Source organism: Oryctolagus cuniculus, chromosome 20, assembly GCF_051225735.1.
Source record: "Oryctolagus cuniculus isolate XC-2025 breed Fujian yellow rabbit chromosome 20, ASM5122573v1, whole genome shotgun sequence".
Lineage (NCBI taxonomy): Eukaryota > Metazoa > Chordata > Mammalia > Lagomorpha > Leporidae > Oryctolagus > Oryctolagus cuniculus.
The window spans coordinates 23,167,154-23,192,700 of record NC_142886.1 but is presented as its reverse complement, the minus strand read 5'-3'; the positions used below and the strand labels follow the sequence as shown (position 1 = coordinate 23,192,700).

The following is a 25,547-nucleotide window of genomic DNA, read 5'->3' as shown; positions in this document are numbered from 1 at the left end:
TTTGCTATCAAACTGCCGTCCAAAGTGGAAGATCAGATCGGATTTTCCAATGTACTTGCGTTAGCAGGTACACGATAGACTGACCTTGAACTGGCCAGCTTGGCTTGAACAACTTGTTCCATTCCCTTCTTGGAAGCCTCTCACTTGATCTGTTATGGAGCATGAGGTGGGGGTCAAACCTGCCTTCCTTAGGGGCTGGGCCTGAGGGGTTTATTGCTGTGGTTTTGAATCAACCTGAAAGTTCTGACCTCCACTGAGCCCTCCCTCCCCTCTGGGTATCCCCGGAGGTGTCCGGGACCCTCCAGCCTGCTCCATCTCAGGGCCACAGTCCACCTGGCTTGAGGGCAGCGGGTGGCCCTCTGGGAACCTCCAGGATGAGGCCAGGTCTCAGGCCAGCATAGCTCAGGAGCAGCAGCTGAGGGTCAAAGGGAGACAGAGTAGAGGAGTCATGGCTGGGACAGCCACCCTGCCATGTCTGCAGCCTGTGGAGGGGGAAGGGCAGCAGGAAGCAGTGAGACCCTTTGTCCTGAATACCCAATGGCCCAGAGGTGCCTACTGCTTGGGATACCCTCGTTCCATGTATCCTAGGCCTCAGAGCTGGCATGGCCTAGGGCTCTTGGGAGGGAGGAGCTTGCTGTGGGCGATGCTGGGTGCAGATAAGCTTGGATTGTCATTTGTCCTCAGATGGGAGGTGTGTACGAAAAAGAGGAAGGGAATGAAGGAGGGTGGAACCAGGAAAGGGGAGTGAAAGACCCCATAACTTGGGAGAAGGCTTCACAGTGTCCATTTACTGCTCAACTAGGTACTAAGTACCTAGTACTTACATTTACTGGGTACTAAGTACATTTACAATTACTAGGTACATTTACCATTCAACTAGGTACTAAGTGTCTACAGAGTCCAACTCTGTGCTGAGCAGGAAGGAGCATCTGACAGGAATCTGGATCCAAACTGCTACCCTTGGAGACACTCTGAGGTCACACGCTGAGGGTCCTTCCAAAGTTTGTGGAAAATGGAATTAAAAGGTGCTTATCTTGGTACCAGAAATTCTGAAACCCCATGCATAATTTTTTTTCAGGCTATGCATTTTGCAGTCATGTGCAGGGATTTCAACCTTCTTTGCACTAAAACCAAACTGCTCTTTTAATTGCATTTTCCACAAACTTTTTAAAGTGACCTTGTACGTTCCCTCTCTGGTTTCTTCCACTGTATCTGCAAGAGAGAGGAACCACTGCTGGGGGGGAGACTGTGGAGCGGTGAAGACACATCCGTGGTGGAGTCGCCTGATGCCTGTGGCGGCTCCGCTGTGAGGAGCGGGGAGCAGAGCAGGTGCAGGCAGGGCTTGGAGGGGGGCAGAACATGTGATGGAGGAGTAGCCAGGAGGAGGCTGGGACTTCCAACAAGCCCATGAATCCTGGGCTGCCGGCCGGTGGGTTTGTCTACCCTAGAGGAGGAGCAGTGATCATGGTGTTGCTCCTACGTCGTTTGTTTATATACGCTGGTGGGGGAGTTTTCCTGATGGCGAGCTGGGGAGGTAGCATCTGGATTCAAAAACAGACTCCTAACACAGCTCTCTCCAAGGGCTCACTGGTGTCACAATAATAACAAGGACAGTGGTGACAGTATTTACTACCATTCGCTTAGCACCTACTGTGCGTCAGGCATCTGAGCAGGTGCCTCGCTTATATGACCTCACAGCCACTGGGGACATACAAAGGGAACACAGGAATTTTTTGCAGGTTTTGCTTTCTCCTACACAACCCACTTTGTTTCATGGAGTGCTTTGGGCCTTCGGAGCAAGACTGGGAAGGGAACCACGTGGGGCTGGCCTGGTCGCTCTGCAGCATACCTCGCACTTGCTTCAGATATATGCGACCTGACCCAGTGAGGGTCTGGCCATGTGCCTGTCAGGATGACGCCATGCAGGTGGGGGCTGCCAGCCCTGAAATCCAGCCACCTTCTGGGGCTGAGGTCTCTCCCAGCTTCCACATGGGGCTGCCAGAGGGGAGAATCCCAATGGCCCCTGAGCCTGTGGCCATGTCTATGTTGAGTAAAACAAACCAAGGCGCAAGGGGGCAAAAAAACAGAGTAAACGATGAGATAATAATTTCTTAAAAGGTGGACACAGGCCCTCGAGGACTGCTCACCAAGTTCCTTCATTTGCAGAGGGGCTCCCTCCAGGGCTGGGCCCCAGGGCAGCTCCCAGGCTGGCGGAGACCACTCCCAAAGGATGGGGCCGGGCGAACAAGCACATGGGTTGGAGCCGTCTTTGCCGCTTCTTTAGTGCCGGAGATGTGGGTGGACGTTTACTACGAGAGCGGTGTCTGGCGCGGGCAGCCCTGTTAGAGCCGGGTGGCTGCAAGAGACACAAGGGAGGCGGATGGCGCAACTAGGCAGGTGCTGTGGGTGCACGGGCGGGAGAGCGCGGAGCTGCTGCGTAATACTACTGGATGTGCCCAGCCTCCTCTCGTCCCTCTTGGGTTTGCCGGAAGGTATGGTCCCCGAGCCGGCGAGGGGAGCGAGCATAATCAGAATACAACTCGGGCGACCCTCGCCACGGGAGCCCTGCGAGGCATTCTCCCCTGGATGAGTCAGATGCAAGGGCGTCTTGCAGAGCAGAGTGCTGGCGCCCAGCTGTACAAGGGAGAGGGGGACGTAACCAGCAGTCTGCCTGGTCGCCCCCAGGCTCCGGGGACCAACTCTTTCTGGTCTTCCCGTTCACCCACCACGTCTCCCCATCATTGCTTCTGTCGTCCTCACTCTTTCTCCTTCACCGTGACTAGATCTCCCCTCAAGGAGACTCTGTCCGTGGACGTGGAGCGCCGCCGCCTGCCCGTGGGGTCCGCGGGCCCGGGCGCTGCGGTGGGGACGCTCAGGAGGACTGGGTCAGGCCGGTGAATCGCTTCCCCGCCAGCGATTTTCCCTGCAGAGAGACAGGGACGGAGAGGTACGCACGGGCGTGCACACGCACACACACACAGGGACAGAGACAGAGAGCCAGACAGGTGAGTTAATTGTGGCACAAGTCCCCCTGAGGCCAAACAACGAACCAACCCAACTGACCACCTTGACCTTGGGTCTCTGGGTATGGCAGCCTTCCCTGTGGACAGCTGGGGAAACCAGGACCCCAGGGCAGGTTGAGGGAGTGAGGGTGTGTGCTGGACTCATTTTGAGGTATGGGATTTTACTTACCCCAAGCCAGGCATCTAAAAGCTCGGGTAGAACATCTCTCAATGCCTCTGGGCTGCCCCTGAATTTGATTTTATTTACAAGGAGGAGGAAAACCTGAACTTGGGGAAGCTGGGACCAGGAAGGGTGGGCTGATTCAAATGAATGAAAGCTAAGAATTTGGGTGATCAGAAACTAGTGGATTAGCGTTCTCAAGAATGCAGATGACCTACAAAGTGCTCCAAGTGCAGGCTGAGGGGCCCCTGGATGGCAGCATCTAGGACTGTAGAAGTGACTGGGGCATCTTGCTGGAGCTCAGAGCCCCTGCAGGTCTCAGGGTGGGATGCTGCAGCTGTCTGCTAAGTTCTTGGCTCCCCATCTGTCACAGCAAGAGGCTGGGTCTCCTAATTCCCCACCAGGAAGTCTACAAGCCCTTCACTTAGAACCCACGTGGCAGTTTCTTCTCCGAAACAAACCAAAAACTGGACCGTGAGGTAGAAAGGGCCTGGGAGAGTCCAGTATGCCCTGGAGGGGGAATTCAGGGCCCGGCAGCGAGCTGGGGGATGCTGAGGACACGGCAGGCTCACCCCCAGCAGAAATGCACAGCACTGCACGGGGGTCGGCAGGAGAGGGCACCTGGACCCAGGCAGATCCATCACCGTCTCCGGAAAAACACAGCCCATCCCATGGTTGACAGCAAGTCAATGACAGCAGTGCCATCTGGGAAGGGCAGGCTATGAGGGCCCCTCAGCTCGGCCTCGGTGTGTGGGGGGCGTATTTCAAGGGCTAGCACTTCCTTGTGTTCATTTCCAAGGGGGCCCGTTGCCTGGGCCTGGCTGTCTGAAAGCTGAGTGCAATTAAACAGAATTGATCAGGTCTGTGAAGCCCAGTAGGCTACTCAATAAGCCTGCTGATGGATGACTTGATGGGTAACAGGTGCATCTGATAAGCCAACTGCACGGGCGGTGGGTTTGCTGGATGCAGGACAGCGTGTCACGGGGCAAAGGCTTCCGTAGAGGACATGGCCAGCCTGACTTGTAGAATCCTGGTGGTGGATGGGAGGCAGAACTGCCTTCAGGAGCACCCAGAGTCTCCTTGCTCTGCTTCTCCCCTTGTTTGCATTTCCCATTTGGACTAGCAAGACAACAACTTTTCATTTTCTCCTGTCTACACACACACACACACACACACACACACACACACACAATCTGCCCATCAGCACCCTTATCTGACTCTTCCAATGCACCGGACTCAGCCTCCAGTAGGATGGGTTTATACAAGGGTAAGGATTTTTTAATCAGATTTTGTTTTTAATCCTAGAGGGTTACGGTTTCAGTCTTTGTAAATCACTACCCCAGGATGGCTCTCCATTTGTCTAGAGCGGCAGGCACGACAGTAACTCTTGAGAGGCCTCCCCTGCAGAGCCGGATTCTGGGCACACACCTGCCTGGTGTGCGCCCTGAGTGTCCCTCCTTGCATAGCACCGGGTGTTTGTCACCCTGCTGGCTCACCTGGGCTGTGCCTGGTTGGTGCAGGCCTGATGTCAGGAAGCCTGTATGTGGGAGTGGGGCCGCTGAGTGTAGGGCCTCCTGGTGTGAGAGCTCTTACAACCCCTGCCCCTACTACCATCTCTGCCTCTAAGGAAAGCATCAAGGAGTTGTACTTTTCTCTTGGATACAGCAGGCCCCTGCCCCTTTCCCCTCCCTCCTCCATCAGGGCCACAGTGACAGAGCCTGCACCCAAATATGTGTTCTGGGTTGGTATATGGGGTATTTGGGGCTCTGACTTAGCAGGAGGATGTGAGACAAAAAAGAAATCACTTTGGCTTCTGCATAGTAATTTGTTGCTAATGTGTATGTTAAAAGCCCAGAAACAAAGAATGCAAGGTTTACCAGTTGCCCAGACCCTCATTATGGCTTCATTCTCATTAATGAGGTCATTGTGGCTATGGATGAGACTGAGGGTTGAGGAGGGTTGCAGTTTCTATTTCTGGAGGGGTGTGTGTGAGAGTTGGTTTTAGGAGAATTTGGCCCTGAGACTCCCCTAACCTCGAGCTCTCCCAGTTCTATAGGATTGGACTGGGCTGGGCTTGGAGGTGCTAATTAATCTCTTCCTGCCTAAATCCTGGAACTCTGTCTCTGCAGCTCTGACTCGCAGACCTGCCACTGCTGCCCTTCCCCCACCTCCCCACTCCCCCACCCTGGCAGCTGCCATTTCCGGGGACCTGAGGGTCGGGGAGGGGGCACAGACCAGCCTGGGATTGTGCCCCTGCTCTCAGCACCCCAGGTGTGCTGCATTTTCCTCTCCCTGTTCCCCGTGCTGTGCTCACACATGTACCAAATGCCAGTTCTGCTACAGATGGAGGTCAGGAGAGTTCAGGTCGGCCCAGCGGCCGTCTACCCACTGCACCGTGACCCCTTGGTGAGCCAGGGCAGGCATGGGCTGGAAGACGGTCAGTCATGCAGGAGCCAGGCAGGGCTGGATGCCTGGCCCAGGGCTCGGGGGCAGAAATCCTGTAAAACTCACACCTGCTCAGCAGCTGCCTCCCGTCTGAAGAGCGGAGGCTCCCGTGGTTTTCAGGGATCAAAGTGAAAGCTGACAGCGGAGACCCCCTGTGTTCAGAGATGAGCTGCCCAGGTAGATGCCCCTCTGGGCTGGGCGAGGGGAGTGGTTGTCCTTGCTCTGCCCAGATAAAGGAGAGCTCCTGCCTGCGCTCCCTAGGGCTGCTTCCTCTCTCCTCTTCGCTCCCACCCCTGCCTCCAGTTGGGGCGATTCTAAAGGAACCACGCAGGAGGGGAGGGGTAATGCTGCCTGTGCCTGGCACCTGCATAGTTACAGAGGAGGCGGCTTTTTTTTCCGAGTGTGAATGCGTGATGTTACTCAGTGCTGGTCAGCTGGGAACGGATCATGGTGCCAGGAGACTGCAGCCAGCTCAGCCTGAGGCCTTGGCGGAGCTGAGTGGAGCAGCTGAGGGTGGTTGAAAATGCTACTAGCAGGCAGCTTTTGTCCAAGTGAAAGAATACGCCGTGATTGAGAACTGAGCTGCAGAAGGTACATTCCAGAGACACCAAAGCTTCGCATACAAAGCGCTTTTCACCTTTGAGGCAGTTGGCAACGTGTAATGCAACAGACACCGGACCTTCAAGTTCATGGGCTGCGGGCTCGGTGCTGGGTTCACACGCACACCCACGCATTCTGCTTGCACCCTCCACCCTGACAAGTCAGTTTGGCTCTGTGGCCATCTTGACGATGGCTGAAGCCTAGAAGAAGGCGGGCACGCACTGCTTTATTCTGGAAAGGAAAGGCACAAAAGGAGCCGCTCCCTTTTGTGCAGTGCTTTGAGAAAAATCAACATGCTGCTTGACATGCTGGGGCGCTCTGCGTTGCGCTTCCAGATATTAATCAACAAAGCATGCACGATCCGGGTTACCCAGAGCGGTCGCCCCTTACTTACCTGGGACGCTGATGCTAATTCTGTGGCTGGGAGGAGGGCTGTGGCTCAGAGAGGAGCCCAGGGGGTCAGATGGCTTATTGGGGGCAGCACAGCCAAGCACTAGGGGCTAAGCGAGGAAAGACAGCTGAGTTGCTGATGGGATTTCTCTCGCTGATTGGCCCAGATGACCTAAGACCAGACTCGCAGGTTTCGAGTCCACTGAGGCAAAATGCAGGCTACTCTAGGGAGAGAAACCAACTCTGGTTGCCTGTTGGGGGGAGAGGGATGGAACTGATTGCCAGGGAGCGTGAGGGGACTCTCCAGGGTGATAGGGGATAGGTTACGCAGGTGCATACATTTGTTAAATTCACTGAACCGCACACTTCAGATCTGTTCATTTCACCGTGTGCAATTATACCTCAAAAGAGAAAATGATTAGAAAAAGTAAATCCTGGCTTTCACAGCTCGGCCCTGGGATTCTCCCCTCATTCTTGGGCGGTTGCTGGGCTCATCTGCTGCCGCTGGAGAAGTTCAGTGCTCGCCTTTCCTTCCCCACCAGCTCAGGAGATACCCAGATTGTTCTGCGCGGGGAAGGAGACCGTAGGGAGGGAGAACTAGGAACGCTATTTCTAGCTGCCACACAGGCAAGCTGGTCCCCTGCATGTGTCACCCAGGCACTGCTGTCTTTCCTTGCTAGTGAAGAATGGTGTTGGGCTGGACAGGGGCCAACAAGTGACCTCTGCGAGAGCGGAAGGCTCCAAAGACCTGTGGCCCACCGAGGGAGTTAAAAGTCACCTGTGAATAGAGCACACTCAAGTTCATAAAGGATGCACTTGGGTGGGCCACAGGCCTGGGCAGGAGGTTTGCTGAGGGGGCATAGTCAGGAGCCTAACAGCCAGGTGGCAAGGTTGGGGGTTCCGGTTGGGGTTTGGCAGGAAGGAGAGAAGCCAAGGACCTGCCTAAACTCATCAGCTGACTCCTTGAAGGTTGGTGCTCCTGGTGCCCCTTCTCCACTGAGAAAAGCAAAAGGAATGATTTTTTAAAGTATAGGAGCAGGTGTTTGGCCAATGGGTAAGGCCCTGGTTGGGCTGCCTGCATCCTGTGTGGGAGTGCCTGGGTTTAAGTCCTGGCTCCACTCCAGATTCCAGCTTCTTGCTAATGTGTACCTTAGGAGGCAGCAGGTGATGGCCTAAATACTCCCACCCAGGTGGGAGAAGTGGATTGAGTTCCGGGCTCCAGTGAACCAGCGGGTGAGAGATTCTACTCTCTCAAATAAATACAAATTAAAGAGCACAAAGGAATTCTGTGCCATCAGCTTGGGATGATTGAGGCTTCTGAGAAACTGTGGCAGGACACGGTAGGAAAAGCCATACTTAAGATGGAAACACTGAGGCCACTGCTGTGGCACAACAGGTTAAAGTCATGGCTTGCAGCACCGGCATTCCATATGGTTGCTGGTTCAAGTCCCAGCTGCTCCACTTCTGATCCAGCTCCCTACTAATGTGTCTGTGAAAGCAGCAGCAAATGGCCCAAGTGCTTGGGCTTCTGCACCCACGTGGGAGACCCAGGGGAAGCTCCTGGCTTCATCCTGGCCCAGCCCTGGCCATTGCAGCCATTTAAGGAGAGAACCAGCCGATGGAGCTTGCTGGCTCACTCTCTGTAACTCTGACTTTCCAAACATGTTTCAAGTGTGTAGCTCACCATCCTCCATTCAACTTTGTGAAGCCAGATGGGGCCGAGGCAGTGGAAAAGCCAGGTTATGGAACCAGCCGAAGGTCATGCACAGCTGATCCCTAGCAGAGCACGGCCAGGGCAGCACAGGGAGGAAGAGAGATGTTTCTGGTTTCCTCACCTGTCAACAGTGAGTTGGGACGAGAGCCCCGTGGCAAGATCTGTTCCTGGGTTTTGTGTTACTCCTTGGTCCTTGCCAAGCTTTCTGATCTCTCTCAGGGGTTGAAGGGCATTTAATTGGTTTTAAAAAAATTCTCTGTTTTTTATAAGAAGATATATTACAACCATAAAACGACACCAAAATTTTTTTTTAGAAAATCAAGGGATAGGTGGAAATTGAATTAAAAAAATCCATTAGCTGAAAAAACATTCATGTATATTTAAACCTAAACCTGTAAAGAAAAATAAGGAATATTATCAAAACAGTAATGGATTCCGGTGGGCATTTGGTTTGCTGGTTGATGCCTGTTAAGACGCTCATGTACGTGTAGGAGGGCTTGAGCTTGATACCCAGCTCAGGCACCCTTCTGGCAAGATTTTGGAGGCAGAAGTGATGGCTCAAGTGGCCGAGTCCCTGCCACCCATGTGGGAGACTAGGATTGAGTTCCTGGCTCCTGGTTTTGGCCCTGGCCCAGCCCTGGATGTGGTGGGCACTTGAGCAATGAATTCACAGATGGGAGCTTGCTGTTTCTCAAATGAGTTTTGAAAAATGGATTCTCTTGAAGCATCTGATATATAGTAGCATAGACAACCAGGTTTTGCCATCTAAATGGTGGAGACAACCCATGCAGCAATCGCGTCATCCAAACATCCCGGGGCGGCAGTAGCTGTGTGCTGTGTGCTGTGCTGGCAACTGCCCGTGCTTTCTCTGTCTGTGAATTAGAGGAGGTGAGCTGCCAGCCTCTGATCTGATTAAATGTCAAAGCATCAGCCCGGCTCCTTAGCTTCCAGGGCCTATCATCTCTTTGCATTTCTTACTCCTGCCCAGCGGGATGGCGTGGATTTCTCCCATACCCTTTCTTCGCAAGTGTCCTCTTCTGTAAATCACCCAGGCCTTGACTGTGGCAGAGACCCAGCTTGGGTGCCAAGGACAGCTACTTGGAGCCACAGGTCCACTGACTGTTGAGCCGCTACTGTGGGTCGATGTGTTTTACAGACACCTGCACTCATGGCTGCCATGCCCTTGAACTTGGGTGTTCTTTTAGCCTGCACCAGCCTTGCTTAGACCCTAAGGAATCTGCCTAGGAGCAGACACTGGTGAGTGGCAGAGCCCGTTGATTGGCACTCATGGCCCAGACTCCGTGTGGCTGTGACCCTCATGGAAGGAGGCAGATGAGTCTGGTTGGGGACCATGGGCTCCTCCATGGCAACACAGGAGCCCACCTCTCTGGGCAGTGCACAAGGATATTTCTCAACCTTAACAAGAAAGAACCAGCTCCCAAGCACACCTGCGCCCCCGGCAGGTGAGTGGAGGGGCATCCCCTCACCACATCTAGAATCTTGGGAAAGGAGGCACCACTTTCTCATTGACCAGCCTGGCAGAAGGCGCCTCTGGCTGCTGTGTTGGGCTGGGGTGTGGGCCACGTGGCCTGCAGTGGCTGCTGCACAGGCCAGGTGAAGTCCATTTTCTGTTTGTGGTTCTGTGTTATTGGTGTGAATGCTGGGGTCTCCCATAGCAACCGTTCCAGTCGGGTGAGAGGCAGGTGCGGCGTTTACCTTTCCAAGGTGGGCAGAGCAGCCATGGCCAAGTTAGAACCAACCTTACTTCAATCATTCTCGGCCAAGTGGCTGATTCAGGTGTCCCAGGCAGGCTGGGGACGCCCTCCCTGGAGGGTGCTCCTGGCACATCTGCCTCCCGTCCCTCATCACGCTCATCACAGGGCTCTGCTGATGCCGACTTCCTCCTGTCAGCGCTGGTGAGTGACAGGAGGCCTTCCTCCATCTTCCGCCCAGCTGTGCAGGGACAGATTTGGAATGGGGCAAGGATGCCAGCAGTGACGAGGGCTCAGCAGCTGAGCCCTGCGCTGGTGGCAGAATGCCCAGGCGCTGACTCCCCGGCCTCCTTCCCGAGTTGCACATTTCCATTTGCCCTGCCCCTCTGCACTGCTGTGCGGCAGAAATGCCCCCATTTACCGCCAGATCGCTCTTCTCTCCTCGCATCCCAACCCAGCAGCCCCGCTGCTCCTTCGCACTCGGCTCCCTTCCATCTCCCTCCCCTCCCCAGATGTACTTGGGCATCTAAGCTCTGGTTCACTCCACATCAGGCAACAGCCAAAAGACTCCAGGAAATAGGGACATGGCTGTGTTGCTATTGGCAACCACATAGCTACTTTGTTCCAGCTAGAAAGTTGGAGTTACCCTCTTCTGTGACCAGAGGGGAGTGTGCAGCTAAAGTTTAGTGACTGGAGCGTGTGGACAAAGAGGCAAGGGGAAGTGACTTGCGAGGCAATGCCCATGACCTTCGAGGATTCCCCACCCCCAAGGGCACCATTCACCTCCTGCAATTGTGTTCACTCAAAGACCTACGTCGGGTGAGGTTCCTGGCTAAGCCAGCAGCCCAGGGAGCCGACTTGCTGCCCACCCCTCTCCTGCCAACAACAAAGCCTAATACTGCAGTGGATAGCCGAGTGGACCAACGCAAAGTGGTCCACCCGTTTCCCTCTTCTCCCTGCCGCCAGGAATGGAGTTCAGCAGGCAGTTCCCAGACACGCATTCCTAACAGCAGGGAACAGGTGAGCAGCCTTGCAGGAGGTGCCTGGTCCCAGAGACCTTCCTGCCTCCCTCAAGCCCTCCTCCCTGTGGCTGAGATGCCTTTGGTTTCCAAGGGTCAGTGGATGGACAGCTGCCTTGTGCCCTGGTGGTCTACTCTGTGGAGATGTCAGCTTCTTTCTGAGTTTCCTGTAGGACTTGGGCCTGGGCCGCAGGGTTAGGAAGGGTTGGGGGTGCTCAAGGCCAGGGAGGAAGCCAAGGGAGGCTGCTGTGGGGCGGAAAGGCATCGTGAAAGGAAGCAAGTGTTTATGCCCCGTTCTGCTAGGGCCTGGGGGCCAGGAGGAATAAGCGACAGGCTCCAAGCCCAGGGATGTTATTTGCATCCCTAGAGTCTGAGACAAGGAATCATCCCACCATCACTCCCGGACCGCTCAGCACCTTGTATCTCAGATGCACAGCGTAGGGGACAAAGTAAACGGGGACACCAGGAAAGGAGTGCGGGTGGCTGGCTGTGTGAGAACAGGAGCGCCGGGCAGAGCCGAGGCCGGATTTGGGAGAGTCTCCCGTGTGGAAGCACTGCCCAGGTTTGGAGGGCGTGGACGCCGGGGTCACTCACCCACTGCTGGAAGGAAGCCACCTCGGGGCTGAAATGCAGCGGCCATTCTGACTCTGCGCCAGCAGCACTAGGCAATTGTGTTTCGGGGAAGGGAAGTGAAGAATAACTTATCCAGCTGAAACCGTGAAGACCTGTGCCTTTTAGGGGAGCCCCTGCCCAGACATGCACACAGCTGCCACGGCATGCGCATTGTGCGAGAAGCAGCAGGCCACGCAGGCACCCTAGGCTGCACACACGGAGGTGCGGGTCAGGCTGGGCCACGTGCTCCTGCGCGTGGTCCCAATGCGGCCTCACACAAAAGCATCTCATGCAAGGTGCGGAAGCCAGCACATGATTGGCTATCAGGTTTTATATCAACTCCCAAGACGCCAATCATTGACGGATACTGCAAACGTACATCATTTACCTTGAAACGCATCGCATTACAAACTGAATTCTTCCCAGGCCAAAGCCATTCATGTCCACGAAATGGCTTCTCTGCTTCTGTCAGGGCTACAAGCAGTGGGAGCGCACACCCCAGGGGCATCTGGTCCGTGGAGAGATTTCAGAACATCCCCTGCTACTTGCTTCTGACTCCTCCCACAACCCCACTGGGCTCTCACTGCTTAAGATGTGGAAACCTCTGGCGCTGGGGCAGATGGAGCCCCTGGACTTGCTGAGGTCATAGTGCTCAGGATGGCTCCGTGCAGGTCGGCAGGTGAGGGCTGAGTGTGGGAGTGAGGCTTCCATCATGCAGAAGGCTAGTGTGGAGGGTTGCATTTCATGCTCCGATCAGGGGTTGAGCTGTCGTTGCTTCTCAATCTGTGTCTAGCACAGGCAGCACCTTGGGGTTCTGTGCCAGATCCTGACACAAACATGGTTTGCCTGTAGCTGTCCCCACTTCCCTGCTGACACGCCCTAGCCCCCTGGAGAGTGCTCAGGGGTCCCCAGAAATTGACTCCGAAGCAGTAGCTAGCCTGCTGGGCACCACAGGTCCTGAGCTCCCAGGGAAACACAAGGAAACCAGCTCTCTGAGCTGGCTTTGAAACAGGCCAATAGCCATGGCCAGCTGTCACTGAGTAGTGACCATGAGCTGCTCGCTGTAATACGTGCGCCTTGCACTCGTGGTTCTGCGAGACTCAACTTGCGCATCTGCAAAGCAAACACCGTGACCCCCACCTCCCAGGACACTGTTGGAAATTAAACAGGGGGGTGAGATGAGAGCAAGGCAGGGGCTGCAGACCACACTGCACCGATAGAGATCGGGAAATCGCACCGAAGGCGCTGCCCCTCGTGGCTCTCTTCCCCAGCTGCATCAGGTACTCACCTCGCCCTTTAACAGACCAAACGGAAGCTTTCAGGTACTGCCTGCCTCACCACCAGTGGCACAGCTGCAGCAGACCCCAAGCCCAGGACAGGGACGCTTCACAAAGCTCATGGAATATGGAATTACAAGGTGGTTTATGTTGGTGCAAAAAAAAAATCTTGAAATCCGTGCATACACAGGGTTTCCAAAGTTTGTGGACAGTGTGGGTCGTGAAAAAAAATGGTGCATGAATTGCAAACGATTTTCACACCAAAAGAAACCTCTTATCTGCATTTCCAGGAACTTTATGAAATCCCTTGTGTAATATTATCAGACCCTGAGCTCTGTTGCCATCATGCCTTCATTTAGTGCTGACAGAGACCCTGGGTGACAGGCGGGCTTTGCTGTCCCCGTCAGGCACGTGAGTGACTTGCCCAGGGTCTTATGCGGACTCTGACAGTGGAATTCACCTGGGGCTGCCTGTCTGGGGCTTACTCGGGTCTCAGTATTTTGGTGGGCACTAAAGGGATGCCGTTCTCAGGGGACAAAGGTTGGTTTTGGTAGCAGGCGAGAATGCGGCCAGGTTTCTGATGCTGAACTCCAGGCAGTGTTACCCGGTCACAGGCATAAGCAACAAGGTGACTGGTTATCATCAGAGTGAAGGGCAGGCTGCATGGCCCAGGCCAGCCAACCGCCAAAGGCCAGACAGGGGACTCCCCAAAGCATGCCTGCTGGAGCAGGGTGCACCTCCTGGTGCGGTTACCTGTCCAGCTCCTGGGCAACACAGAAGCGAAGGAAACCCTGGCCCCAGGGCTGGGGAGGAGCTGCTGAAGCGTAGGTTGGGAAGCTGCGGTGGCCACCACCCAACAACCCACATTCCTGCTCACAAGGTCCTACAGGCCTGGGCACGAGCCACACAAGCTGGCATTGAGGGCTAGCAAACAATGGTGTGTGAAGGTGTGTTCTTACCCAGGAAGTCTCCATCAAGTGTGTGGCTCTTGGATCATAAGAATAGCCGGCTCCTTGATGTATTTAGAACCAGGGATGCCCTGGAGCTTTCTAGCATCACCCAGGACAGAGACCCCATCAGAATTTCCCCACTACTTTTGCTGCAGGTAAGAATAAGGTTGGGTTGAGATTTGTGTGCGTTCTTTGTCTCCATTTCTAACTTAGCCTGTCGTGAGTTAGTGTCATTGCTCTGCAGTTTGCATTGTTCTCTTTGGCACAGGGGTTCAAATGCACCAGGCTCTTGATGCAAGTGAAAACAGCTGAGGGCATAGTGTGGCATGTTTCTCCAACTGTGCAGCTCAGTCAGGTGCCCCCAGGACCCTGGTACCTCCCTCTCCCTCACCCAGGCACCAACTGCACCCAATAGGATGTAAAATCAACACCGGGGAGACCACAGTCAACATCCAATCTGACGAGGCTGTCTTCAGCTTTAAGAAATGTCTTATTAAATCTTTGCTGACTTTACCAGGATCGCCGTGTTTAATGAGAGACCTCAACAAATTTCAAAGCAAAAGATGAAGAGAGGAAAAAAGCCATAAGCTCTAATCACTGTTATTATACAACCCCACTGCGTTGAAAGCAGCCCTGGAGAAGCCCGATAGAGGAGGGCCCAGGCCAGGCCCAGGGCTGGGGGAGCCCAGGGAAGCCAGCCAAGGGCGCGTTCTCTCTGGTCTGAGGCCTCTGGGGCCATGTTCTGCTCTGGGCCCAGGTGAGGTGTTTTGGGGGAAGGTCAGCTTGTCCACCTGCAATGTGCCGGTGGCATGGAAGTAGAAGGCAAATGGCTTTATCGTCTTTTCTGCCCTTAACCACACACCCTATCTGGACAGCAACTACGACTGGCCACGCTTTCTCCAGCTCGGGCCACTGCGTCGCACGCCCATGGCCACGCCGGCTGTGCTGTGGGCGCCTGTGTCCTCCACGCACTGGCATCCTGTTAGGCAGTCAGGGGAGGAAGCCCTGTTGCCCAGAGCTCAGCTGCTGCAATGGCAAACAGCTTGAAAGAAAAAGGCCAGGATGACCCATGAGGGACAGCAGTTCTACTTCCTGGCAGCTTCCGGCTGCTTCTCCCTCAAGGCAGAGTCTCGGCTGATGTGTTCAGATCCCTCGTGCCCAGGGAGGGATCCCTCCTACGTAGCACACTGCCTCCACAGCCCCATCCTCCTTCCCCACATCTTCCTTATACCACGGCCTGGGAAGCAGTGGGAGATAAGTTTTAACCTGGTGTAGGATTCCAGCTGGAAGAGATGACCATGGAATCGAGTATGAAAACCTATGCTACCCTACCTTTGGCCCCTGAGCTGTGAAACAAAGCTTGGGCCGGGGAGCCCAGGGCTCCTTGAGGTGACACGTGCCACTGTTGGGAGGTTGCTCCTGGAACAGTGTTGTTCTGTAGTCACCCTTGGGGCAATCCAGAAGTGTCCACCCCTCCGAGAACAAACACCACTCGATCCAGGGCTGGCCCCTGGGTCTTCCTGGACTCTTCTGGCTCAGCTCCCAGAGTTCCCTGCTCACCTCGGTGGTTCTCTTGGGATTCTCCTCCAGTTAAGTCCCTGATCAGATGCCGGGGCTTAGAACCAGGGCTCAGCGCTTCGCAGAGCAGCGTGCTGGGATGTGGCTCTCCCTGGCTTCTCATATCCTCCCCTTTGGTTATCTTAGCTGAAATCTTTAAGTGGTTGTATCTTTCTCTCCTTTCTATTAAGCCTGTGGTCAACTACAACCCAGGATTTTTTTTTTTTAATTTGAATTACAGGGAAGGCTACAAATGTTACCCCGTAGGTAGGTATGAAATTGAATGTTTTCAAACACACACTGATTTCAACTTTATTTCGTTGCTTTTGGCCTCACATCCTGGCTAAAGATAAGTCTCAAGGACATGAGCAGAGGCTGTCCAGGGTTGGGTCTCTGAATAGAATGGGCATGTTTGTCCATTCATGTGAGCCATCAAAAAGGATGTTGGATAGGACAGGGCCATGGCTGGACCCTGGGGCCCACTGCCAGAGATCACCTTTCAGGGTAGCAGGTGGAGCAATTCACTCTGTCTCAAGCCATTAAGACACTGCACATACACCTGCTCTACCTGTACAGGAGGTGGGAGATGGGATTTCCAACCTTACTGTACTGAGAACAGGCCACACGTACCTTCTGGAGTTGTATGGTTACGCTTCTATAGTAAGCCAGGCTTACATCACAGCCAGGGGGCTGAGGACTTGCTGGTGAACACTACACCAACCAGCCCCGCTCCCCACCAGGGCCATGGGTTTCAGTCATGGCTCTTTGGGTCCTGCCATGGCTGCGGTGGGGGCAGTGGTGGCAGCAACGCACTGCCCACTCTGCCCCCGCCTGCCCATCCATTGTGGAATGCCCAAGACCCTGAAGGTCTCTCTCTTGCCGGCCTTTGGAGAAACATCACCAAACCAAAAATCCCATTACACTGAGCTCTTAGTGGCCCTGGGCACCCCATTCAGCAGTCCTGGGTCAGAGCAACATCTCACGGACAGGCCCCACCCTCCTCTGGAATACCAAGCTTTCCTAACTCCGCGTGACTCGGGAAGACACACTAGCAGCGGTAAACATGCCTAGCTGTTTCCCTGGGGGGACTCCGCGGGGTCTGACTTCCTAGACTTCAAAGTCCTCAGCCCCCAATTGCCCTGCCTCTCTCTTAACCCTGTGGTCTAGACCACAGGTGTGCGTGGGTCTTTCTCCTTGACCCGGTCTCCCCTCCCTGGGTTCCCACTGTTGCAAAGTTGGGCCAAGGCCGGGAAGTCTCTCTCTGCCACCCTGACAGCACGGGGCATCATGGCTCCCAGCAGTCTGTCTTTCCCACCGTGGACCTGGCATAGCCCTGGCCTTCTCCTTCACGCTCTGCCTTCTCACCGGGGACAGGTGTCTGGCTGCATGAGGACAAGGAGAGGCTGAAACCCCACACCTGCAGCAGCCACCCAGCAGGGGCAGGTCCTTCTAGAAGGGCATCTCCCGCCTGGGGGTGGAGAACAGGCCCCACTGTGGCACAGGGCTGCAGGTTACCTCCAGGAAGAGGTCGGGCCTGGCAGAGACGGGCGCAGTTTGCTCCCAGCCTGCCTCGCCGGAGACTGGCAGGGTCCGTGATGGGAGGAGGATCAGCGGCTGTAAACACACAGCTGTGCCTTTCTGCCTCAGAGGACTTCAGTTTTCACTTGAGTGCTCAGCACATCGGGGTCTGGGGAAGACAGGAGAGGGCAGCTGGCCCTGCAGAGCCGTGCCCCTGCCCCCACTCCCCGGCTCCCAAGGCGGCATCGCTGCAGGGTAGGTGTGCTTTGGGGAGGGCTATTGGGCCTCTGTGTGCTCACAGGTCGAGTTGGGCCCCTGCTTCCCAGAGAGGGGACAGAGTCTGAGGCTGAGTGTCCCCTAAATGACCCCCGGCCCTGAGCCTCTGTGATCACAAGGACCTCACCGCCACCATCCTGGCTGGAGAGAAGCTCCTTATCCTGGTGAACGGCCTGCACCGCCCCAGCCACGTGGTGGTAGAGCTGCTTTGTAAACTGCTACGTGGTTCTAATAGTAAATAGGGTTTTCTCCTCCGCAGGGAGGGGTCCAGAGAGCTCAGGATGGGGACTGGAGGGGACTGCACGGCCTCGGAGGGCAGTCAGCAAATGCTGCCGCTCCTAGACTTGCTCCTGTCACCAAGCACCGAGCGTGAGACCCAGACCACAGGTGAGTGTGCTGAGACTCCCGCGTGCTCACCTCTCCTTCCTCCCCGAGGGCCCTACGAAGTATGGGGTGGCCCGGCAGCTCCCACGCTCGGGCCCGTGCTCTGCCCAGCTCTCCTCACCAGTGCCCCTGTGGGGACACGCACAGCTCAAGCACGTGGCCGAGCTGACCAGGCACCCTCTCACTCACTGTGGTCTGTGTGGCCTGGTCCCTGTGCTCCAGCTCGTCACACAGAAGGGAGGCCCTGACCACCGAGCAGGGTCTGCGGCAGTGTAGACAGGGAGCACCTGTGGCCCCGAGTGCTGCTGGGCTTGTCTGAGGGCCGTAAAGACACCTCCCCACCAGGTAGCAGGTGCGGTGGAAAGCCAGCTCCCCTCTAGCTCTAAGGGAGGGTTCCTACAATGCAGAAATCCCAGTTCAAGGGATGCATAGAGCTGTGTTCCACGCCAGCCAGAAGACAGCACAGAGAAGTCCAGGTCCTGCTAGAGGGGGTGAAGTCAGGGCTCGGAGAGGGCTAACAATCTGCTGGGGTCACAGGAGCCCGCACGCTGTTCAGGATGTCCATGCTGCCGCTGCCCGGCCCACCCTGAATGTCCAGCCCCGACTCCAGCCAGGGCTGGGGTTCACGACGGCTGGACCTCAGTGCACCCAGTTGTCTGTAACCCAGGGATCTCAAAGGGGTCTGAGGACCATTTACCATCAAAACCAACCCTGGCTAAAGCTTGTGGGCCACGTGTTGTCCAGGCGGGAGACCTCAGGGGCTCTACTGAGTCTGGGGATTTGTGCAATCATTCCAGTCGGGTCCAGGGCTGTTCCCCTGAGAAACACTGGGGAAGGGGGGAAGCAGCCCCTGGGCAGGGAGCTGCTGCTGCTGCTGGGTTGGCCCAGTGCCCTGGTTGCCTGCCCTCTCCTCCCCTGCCAGGAGCCTCAGCCCTGCGCTTCCGCCTGGGAGGACACGGGAGAGGGAGGTGAGCGACAGCTGGCTCCCACAGCCTGCCGGTCTCCATCTGACTTTCCTGCTGCATTCCTTGGCAGGCAAGACAGAAAAGCCGGTCATGGAGATGCCAGCCCTCCCAGGCCGCGGCTCCCTCAGCTTCCGCTAGCTGCTACGATTCCAAAAGGGCACCTTGGCGATGCTGAACCTCAGTGTTCTCCTAGGAGCTGGAGGAGCGGTGGTCTTCATCTCCCCCTTAACTCCTCAGTGCTTGCTCTGGTCCCTGAGACCCCCCAGTTCCCATCTCTAGAGCCCCAGACTAGAGCTGTGATGCTCTCCGGCACCACCCGGGGCGGCCATTTCTCCTAACTGAAGTGTCATTGCCTCCTATGGCCTTGCACCTGGAGCTATACTCGGACACAAGGTGCACAGGGCCTGCTCCCAGCAGAGCCCTCCCTAGATGAATGCAACAAGGGGAGACGGCACAGCTGCTGCCGTGGCCAGAGTAAGACCTGTCTGTCCTCTGTGCCAGAGTTGGCCCTTAGTGGAAGACCCTGGGGAATCTGAACGAGCACCTGAGAGTGGGCAGGGAGACCCTTCATGTCTGCTCCCCACCCACCACACCCCACCCCATTGTCATCTGTCAGCTGTCAGCTGCAAAACCAGGAAGCAGGCAGCGATTGGCAGGCTGGTTGGCACCACAGGGCAGGACATGGTGTTCAGTTCTCTCCCTGGCCAGCAATGCTCAGGACTTCCCACCCAAGACTCCAGAGCCGAGCTGGAAGACGATGCCCAGGCAACTCCCAGTGACCAGCTCCACGTGGCCTCCTGTGTTTCTTGGGTCTCACAGCCACTGTGGAAGGAAGCATCCCCGAGGGTAGGCCTGGGGGAGGGGCTCCCATTTGTTTGCACCGAAGCCCTGTCTGGGAGGCCCTGGAGAAGTGGTGATGTGTTGCGTTTCTTTCAGGCACTAAGGCTCATTGGACAAGGGCCACTGTGCACAGGGTGTGGGTCACCACTCACTGCACCAGGGCAGCTGAGGCTGGCAAGCAGGGCCTGAAATGTAGCCCGTGCTTTACTTGGCCCAGCAGGCACCTGAACATGGGAGTCCTGTGTTCTGATTTGAAAAAAGGGGGCATTAGGCCAGTGCCACGACTCAATAGGCTAATCCTCCGCCTGCAGTGCCAGCACACCGGGTTCTAGTTCCAGTCGGGGCGCCGGATTCTTTCCTGGTTGCCCCTCTTCTAGGCCAGCTCTCTGCTGTGGCCCGGGAGTGCAGTGGAGGATGGCCCAAGTGCTTGGGCCCTGCATCCCATGGGAGACCAGGAGAAGCACCTGACTCCTGCCTTCGGATCAGCGCGGTGCGCTGGCCGCGCCAGCCATTGGAGGGTGAACCAATGGTAAAAGGAAGACCTTTCTCTCTGTCTCTCTCACTGTCCACTCTGCCTGTCAAAAAAAAGGGGGGGGGGCATTATAGGCTAGGTGCACCCTCCCATGGACTTGCAGGCATGCTGGTTCGGAACATGGCCTTCCAGGTTAAATACGCAGTTTTAGGCAGGCTGAGTGGTTCCAGTCCACCACATGCAAAGATGCTTGGTACAGCATCCTCACACATTGGCTTTGTCTACTGAAGTCCCGGGTGACTTGGAATAAAACATATATAGGAAGCAGAAATTTGCATAGCACTGCCTCTGTAGGGGAGCTGCTGCCAGCCTCTTCTATACCCCCAAATAACATGGCCCTAGAAGCGTCCACAAACCATATTCCTTAGGACCTCACGTAACGTAGTCTTCAACAGAGTTCATTCATGGCACCAGACACCTTGAGACTGGGAAAAAACTATTTGCCATTTCCAGCTGTTCCTCTTTTGCCAAGCGCAGAAAAGACATAGTTTCTGGGAGACATTCTGGATTCAGACTTGACAACGCTCCAGCTGACTGAGCTAGCTCTCAGCCACCCGGATCAATGTCTTTGGTCATCAGTTCTCAACAGCTGCCAGCCTCGGGTCCATGGTCCAGCAGTTGTCCAGCTCCAATCCCTCATTTTTTCCATAATTAGCCCCAAAATATGGGTGGTCATTTTACACATGGGAGTGCTATTGAACTAGCTCTTCATGTTCTTTTACAGTTTGCAGTATGCATAAGGTGAAATAGTCATGTAGACCAACTTTTAGATAAACTCACTTTAAGTATCTAATTTTCCAAAAATGGATATCAAATTGCAAGATGCATTGATTGGTTTGTTCCATTCTATCAGAACACTGGGCATCTGAGACCAAACCCTTGGGTTTCAACCTTGAGTCAACAGAACACCAACACTGTTCTACAGCCATGACCTGTATCTCCAAACTTAGCCACCTCTAAGTGGAGACAGGGTGTTAGCCAAGGATCCAAGGAGCATGGGTAGACCAATGGGGGTCCATCTCCCGTCCAAGTACTAACCAGGCCCAACCCTTTGCTTAGCTTCCGAGCTCAGACGAGATTGGGCTGTTCAGGGTCGTATGGCCACAGACCTCTGTCCATCTCTACCATGGCAACCAAAGAACACACCACACATTGAAGTGTGTGCCATCTATCACACAGATGCTAAAAATGTCAGGGGAGTGAGACATTCTTCTTCAGCTCACCTTGAGAGTATCTCTAAGTTCTCCTAGGTGCACACTGCAGACACTTGGGGGTGTCTGCTGCTTTCCCATTCCAAACACTTTGTCGATAGACCTCTGGGATGAAGGGACATCAACATTTGCTCCTCACAGAGCATCAGCGAGGCCACGCTTGCCTTTCCTGACACACACACATCTCACACAAATCATCCTAAAGATGTTTAGACATCGTCTTCTCCCACTTTAAGATCATACATTCAACCGGAAGTGCCTGCATGAGGACGGTCAGAGCCTTGATTTCCTAGAGTCTGAACCTGAGAGTCCAAGATGCCTACACCATATACTCTTGGGGGGGGGGTCAACAAAAGCTCTAAGTATCCTCTACCCATAGCATTCAGGCAGAGAGAGAGAGAGAGAGAGAGAGAGAGAGAGAGAGAGAGAGAGGCGGAATGGGATTCTGCCACCCTACTGGGCTGTTGTGGGTGGAGGAAGTCCATGGGTCGTGCCCCTGATATCCTGTGGCATCTGCTTGGTGTGTGAAATCAGATGGCCTGGCGCACCTGCCACTAGGCTGAGGGGCCAGCACATCTTGCATTCTGCATGTTATGATTCCTTAGGAGGGAAGACCAAAGAAGGGAAGGGATGACTACCCATATTTTAATCACTACCTACAAGAGTATTCAATGTCCATATCCAATGAATTCAAAATAATGTTTCAATGCCGTTAATATGCACCTGGCTATGACAAGTAAATGGCTAGTTTGCTTTCAACCCGCGATCCTTAGAATTGATGTTAAAAGGATGAAATAAGGATGCTAACCATATAGTAGTCAGGTTTTACAAGGACTTTCCTCTTCAACAGGGGCAGAAAGGAAGTCAACACTGGGAGCTTCTACCTTCTGGGAACAGCTATGTGGCCAGTTACATGCACGGGGTCCCTGTCCTGTCCCCAGCTGCCATGTTGGTTCACTCTGATTCAACATTAACAGCAGGCTGGGCCCCTGGAGGAGGGTGGCTTGTTTTGGATGAGTCAGGCAGTGAGTGGGAATGAGTACTTTCTGTGCACCCAATCCTATGCTCAAATCTCAGAGAACTACATGGGAAGCGGGAAAGGTCTAAGCTGTTCTGCAGACCATGGGATAGAATCTCCAGCATGTCCTGCGGGGATGACTTGGTCACTGCTTGCTCTCATCTGCTGTGATGGGGTTCCCCCCCGGTGCCCCTGTGTGGGCCTGTAAGCTGTGGGTGTGCATGGGGGCCAGGCCACTTCCCTCTAATGACAGTGAACCGGTATCCCACTCTGCTCCATCAGAATGAAGGCTTGACTAGGCCTTGCCCCTGGTGGATGGGAAATCCCAGGGACAGTGCAGGGACTCAGCTACTGCTCTTCTCTCCTGTCACCCTATGCAAATGAGGCTGACGGGGCTGCAAGGGACAGAGGGACTCATGCAGAGGTGGCTAACACACACGCCAGCGAGGCCACATCACTAGAACCCATGCAGCACGGCCGCCTTCTGCACACAGCAAAAGCCGCCTACATAGCAAGATCAGCTCATGACCCAAAGCAGCGTGGCTGCCACAGTGTTTTACAGGGGAAATTTGGATTTTTTTTTTTTTTTTTGAGATCAGCAATGGTTCTGAGCCAATTTATTTTATGGTACAGTTCGATGGCCTTCTTCCCAGGCAGCTGCAGGAGATGCACCCACCACACAGCCCCCAGGGCAGTGGAGGGGGGAGTCCATCCTTCTTGACCCCTGACCAGAAGCACATATGCCCAGGCCTGAGGCTGGGTGGTCAGGGTGCACCTGCTGCAGTGGGAGCCGCTCGCTCTTTTGCAAATCCATCTCTCGAAGAGAAGCTGCAGACACTCGCAAAAAAAGGGGGGTAAGTGGAAGGGGGAAAGCACTGGGCTCCCTCCCACCCCAAAGAAAATGACAACCAAAGAAGAAACAACAACTGCAGAAACCAAGAGAAACGACACGGGAAGAAAACCGACTGAACTTACCACACTGCGAGTGAACTTTTCTAGGGAGGTTCTACGACCTTGCTCACTTTCTGGCTTTAGGGAAAAACAAACAAACAAAAAAAAAAGGTAGGGAGAAAAATACAGAAAAAAAAATCTTCAGCTTACATGTGGTCTCCACACAGCGGCAGCCGCGGCTAAAGAACAAAACCAAAAGCCAAATGGGACCAAAAAAATGCAGAAAGAGAAGCAGCCAGAGCCGTTGGCAGAGTCACTGGGAGAGACAGAAAACAGAAGCCCAGAGAAATGGCACTGCCTCCTGGGAGCCCAGAGGGGCTTTGCTTCCCCGGGGGCCAGGGATTGTGCAGCACAGCCGGGTTTAAGAACTCAGCTGGTGGTCTGGGGCTCTCAGCGGGCTGCCCCCACATGCAAGAGCTCCACTGGGGTCGGGACCCCAGGCCCCAGGCAGTGCTCTGGGTGCCCCACGTGGTAACACACTAGCTCTGAGGGCGGGGGGGGGGGGAGGATGGGATGTCAGGAGGCCATCAAATCATCCATGAGCCTGAGTGCGAGGTCCCTGCTCAGAGGCAGCCGGAAAGTTTGCTAATGTCAGTGATTTATGAACCCCATGACCTCTGTTCCAGGGCTGTAGAGCAAGGAGGGTCTGCCCATGCCCTTGGCAATAATAAAGGGTCCGTCCAGGGCCTGTGTTCTGCATGGAAAAATGCTCTGGGTACCCAGGCAGGCGACACCTTTCAAGGTGTACTCAATAGCTTGGGCAACTCTGAGGGGGAGGGGCCTCGGTCAAGAGAAGGCAAACTCCAGACTGCAGGGGGTGGAGGAGGTGGGGTGTGTCTGGCCTTTGCCCCACATTCCCTACCTGCAAGTTGATCCCGGAGCCCTGTTCCACGGTCTGGAGCCCCCGGCTAGGGAATTAGAAGGGTGCACACGCTCACAGGAGCACACACAGATGCCCAGCAACTCAACGGGAGAGCTGCCGAAGCAGCCAGGCATCTGTGGGTCCTGCAGGAAGTGCTGAGAGCAGAGGGGCAGGACCCAGGCAGCCACCTGTCTACGTGGACAGAGGCAGAGGGCTTCCTGGCAGACACGCCCCTGGCCACTGGAAGACACACACGAGATTGTAGAAGGAAAACACAACACCAACGACAACACGGCCACTGAGTGGGGCTGGGGTTTCTGCTTGCACAAGGGAGGGGAGGGATCCGTGCCTGGCCCTGGGGACCAAACTGAGTCTCCGTTCACAGATGGAGGGGCTCAGCTTTAATCCCGTGAGCTGCCCGCAGAGAGTGCACTGGGCCCAAGTCAGGTGGGTCCCAGGCCCTGTGGCTAGTGCTGTGCCTGTCATCATTGTCCCCTGGCTACTGCCTTGCTGTTCACCGGGACAAGCCATTGGCCTGTCTCATTCAAGGTCTCTGGTCTGTACAGCCCCTCCTAGCTGACCTGGGAAACCAGCATCGTTGGTAATTAATCATCCTGGGGTCGCCCTCAAAACCCAGCTCGCCTACGCCCCGAGAACCTTGCTCCTTTCCTTTGAAAAGAAGATCAATTATGGATGAAGCATCAGAAGGCTGCGCCTCCCGACTCCAGCAGGGGCTGCTCCCGGCAGCAACAAGAGACCCGTTCCTACCCCTTCTCTTGGCTGGAGGCTGTGAAGCCCACATGCCCGGTGTGACCTGGACACTGACATCACGTGGTGAGCCCGACCCTGAGAGCAGGGGACGCTCGGAGCCTGCCTGGAAATGCTGGGTAGAAGTCAGAGTCACACCTGGAGTCTCAGGAAGGAGCGGATGGGGCAAGGGGCTTTTGTCACTGCTTTGGGGAACCTTGAACTCCTCATTGCCGAGAGGGTTTTGTGTCGCCAGGCTTTGAGCTGTAGGAACGTCGCCTCTTTCAGGGGCTGGGAAGGTAATTCTGATGAACCTCCCTTGTAACTGCCAGCGACTCCTCCCCTCCCCACTCAATCGACCACTCTGGAAGGTCTTCTTCTCATACGGGAAGTTCTGCAGGTGCAGGTCTCTGCCCACTTCCGGGTGCCTTTCCCTTGTGGGAGGTTCTGAATGGACTGGGGCAGCTCCTCTGCTAGGGGTAGAGAGAGCCCCACGTAGGTCAGCCTCCTTAGGGCCTCACAATGTCCCCAAGTTGTGAGCAGGACAGGCATCCTGAGCCACAAGGAATAAGGAAAACGGACTTTGACATCTCCCGTGGGACCCAGGCTGTAGAGGTCAAAGTCTCCACAGCCTCTGTATTTCCTCCCAGGACTTGAAAGCCATGGGCTTCGGGCCGGTTGTGGGGTGTCAGCCCTCATCCATCAGCACCCCTGCCCCAGCACACTGTGCTGTGACATCCTCCAGCAGGAGCGGGCAAGAGGCCAGCTTCCCACGCATCCGTGC

The 25,547-nt window shown here is 55.2% G+C and overlaps 1 protein-coding gene across 7 annotated transcripts in view; it reads right to left on the bottom strand.

Moving 5' to 3' along the window:
* Positions 1 to 761: 761 nt before the first annotated feature.
* RGS6 (regulator of G protein signaling 6) overlaps positions 762 to 25,547 on the bottom strand; it is a 622,010-nt gene continuing 597,224 nt past the window's right edge. For 3 of the 7 annotated variants that reach the window (XM_089322276.1, XM_089322275.1, XM_089322277.1), the window contains exons 17-20: positions 23,179 to 23,232; positions 11,658 to 11,724; positions 2,761 to 2,923; positions 762 to 2,356 (exon numbers count right to left, since the gene is read on the bottom strand). In XM_089322276.1, coding sequence (XP_089178402.1) covers positions 2,281 to 2,356; positions 2,761 to 2,923; positions 11,658 to 11,724; positions 23,179 to 23,232 — 360 coding nt within the window. In that variant the 3' untranslated portion in view covers positions 762 to 2,280. Of the gene's footprint in view, positions 2,357 to 2,726; positions 2,924 to 11,657; positions 11,725 to 17,514; positions 23,032 to 23,178; positions 23,233 to 25,547 lie in introns of those variants that run through there. The other 4 variants (XM_089322278.1, XM_089322280.1, XM_089322274.1 and 1 more) reach the window with 4 other exon arrangements.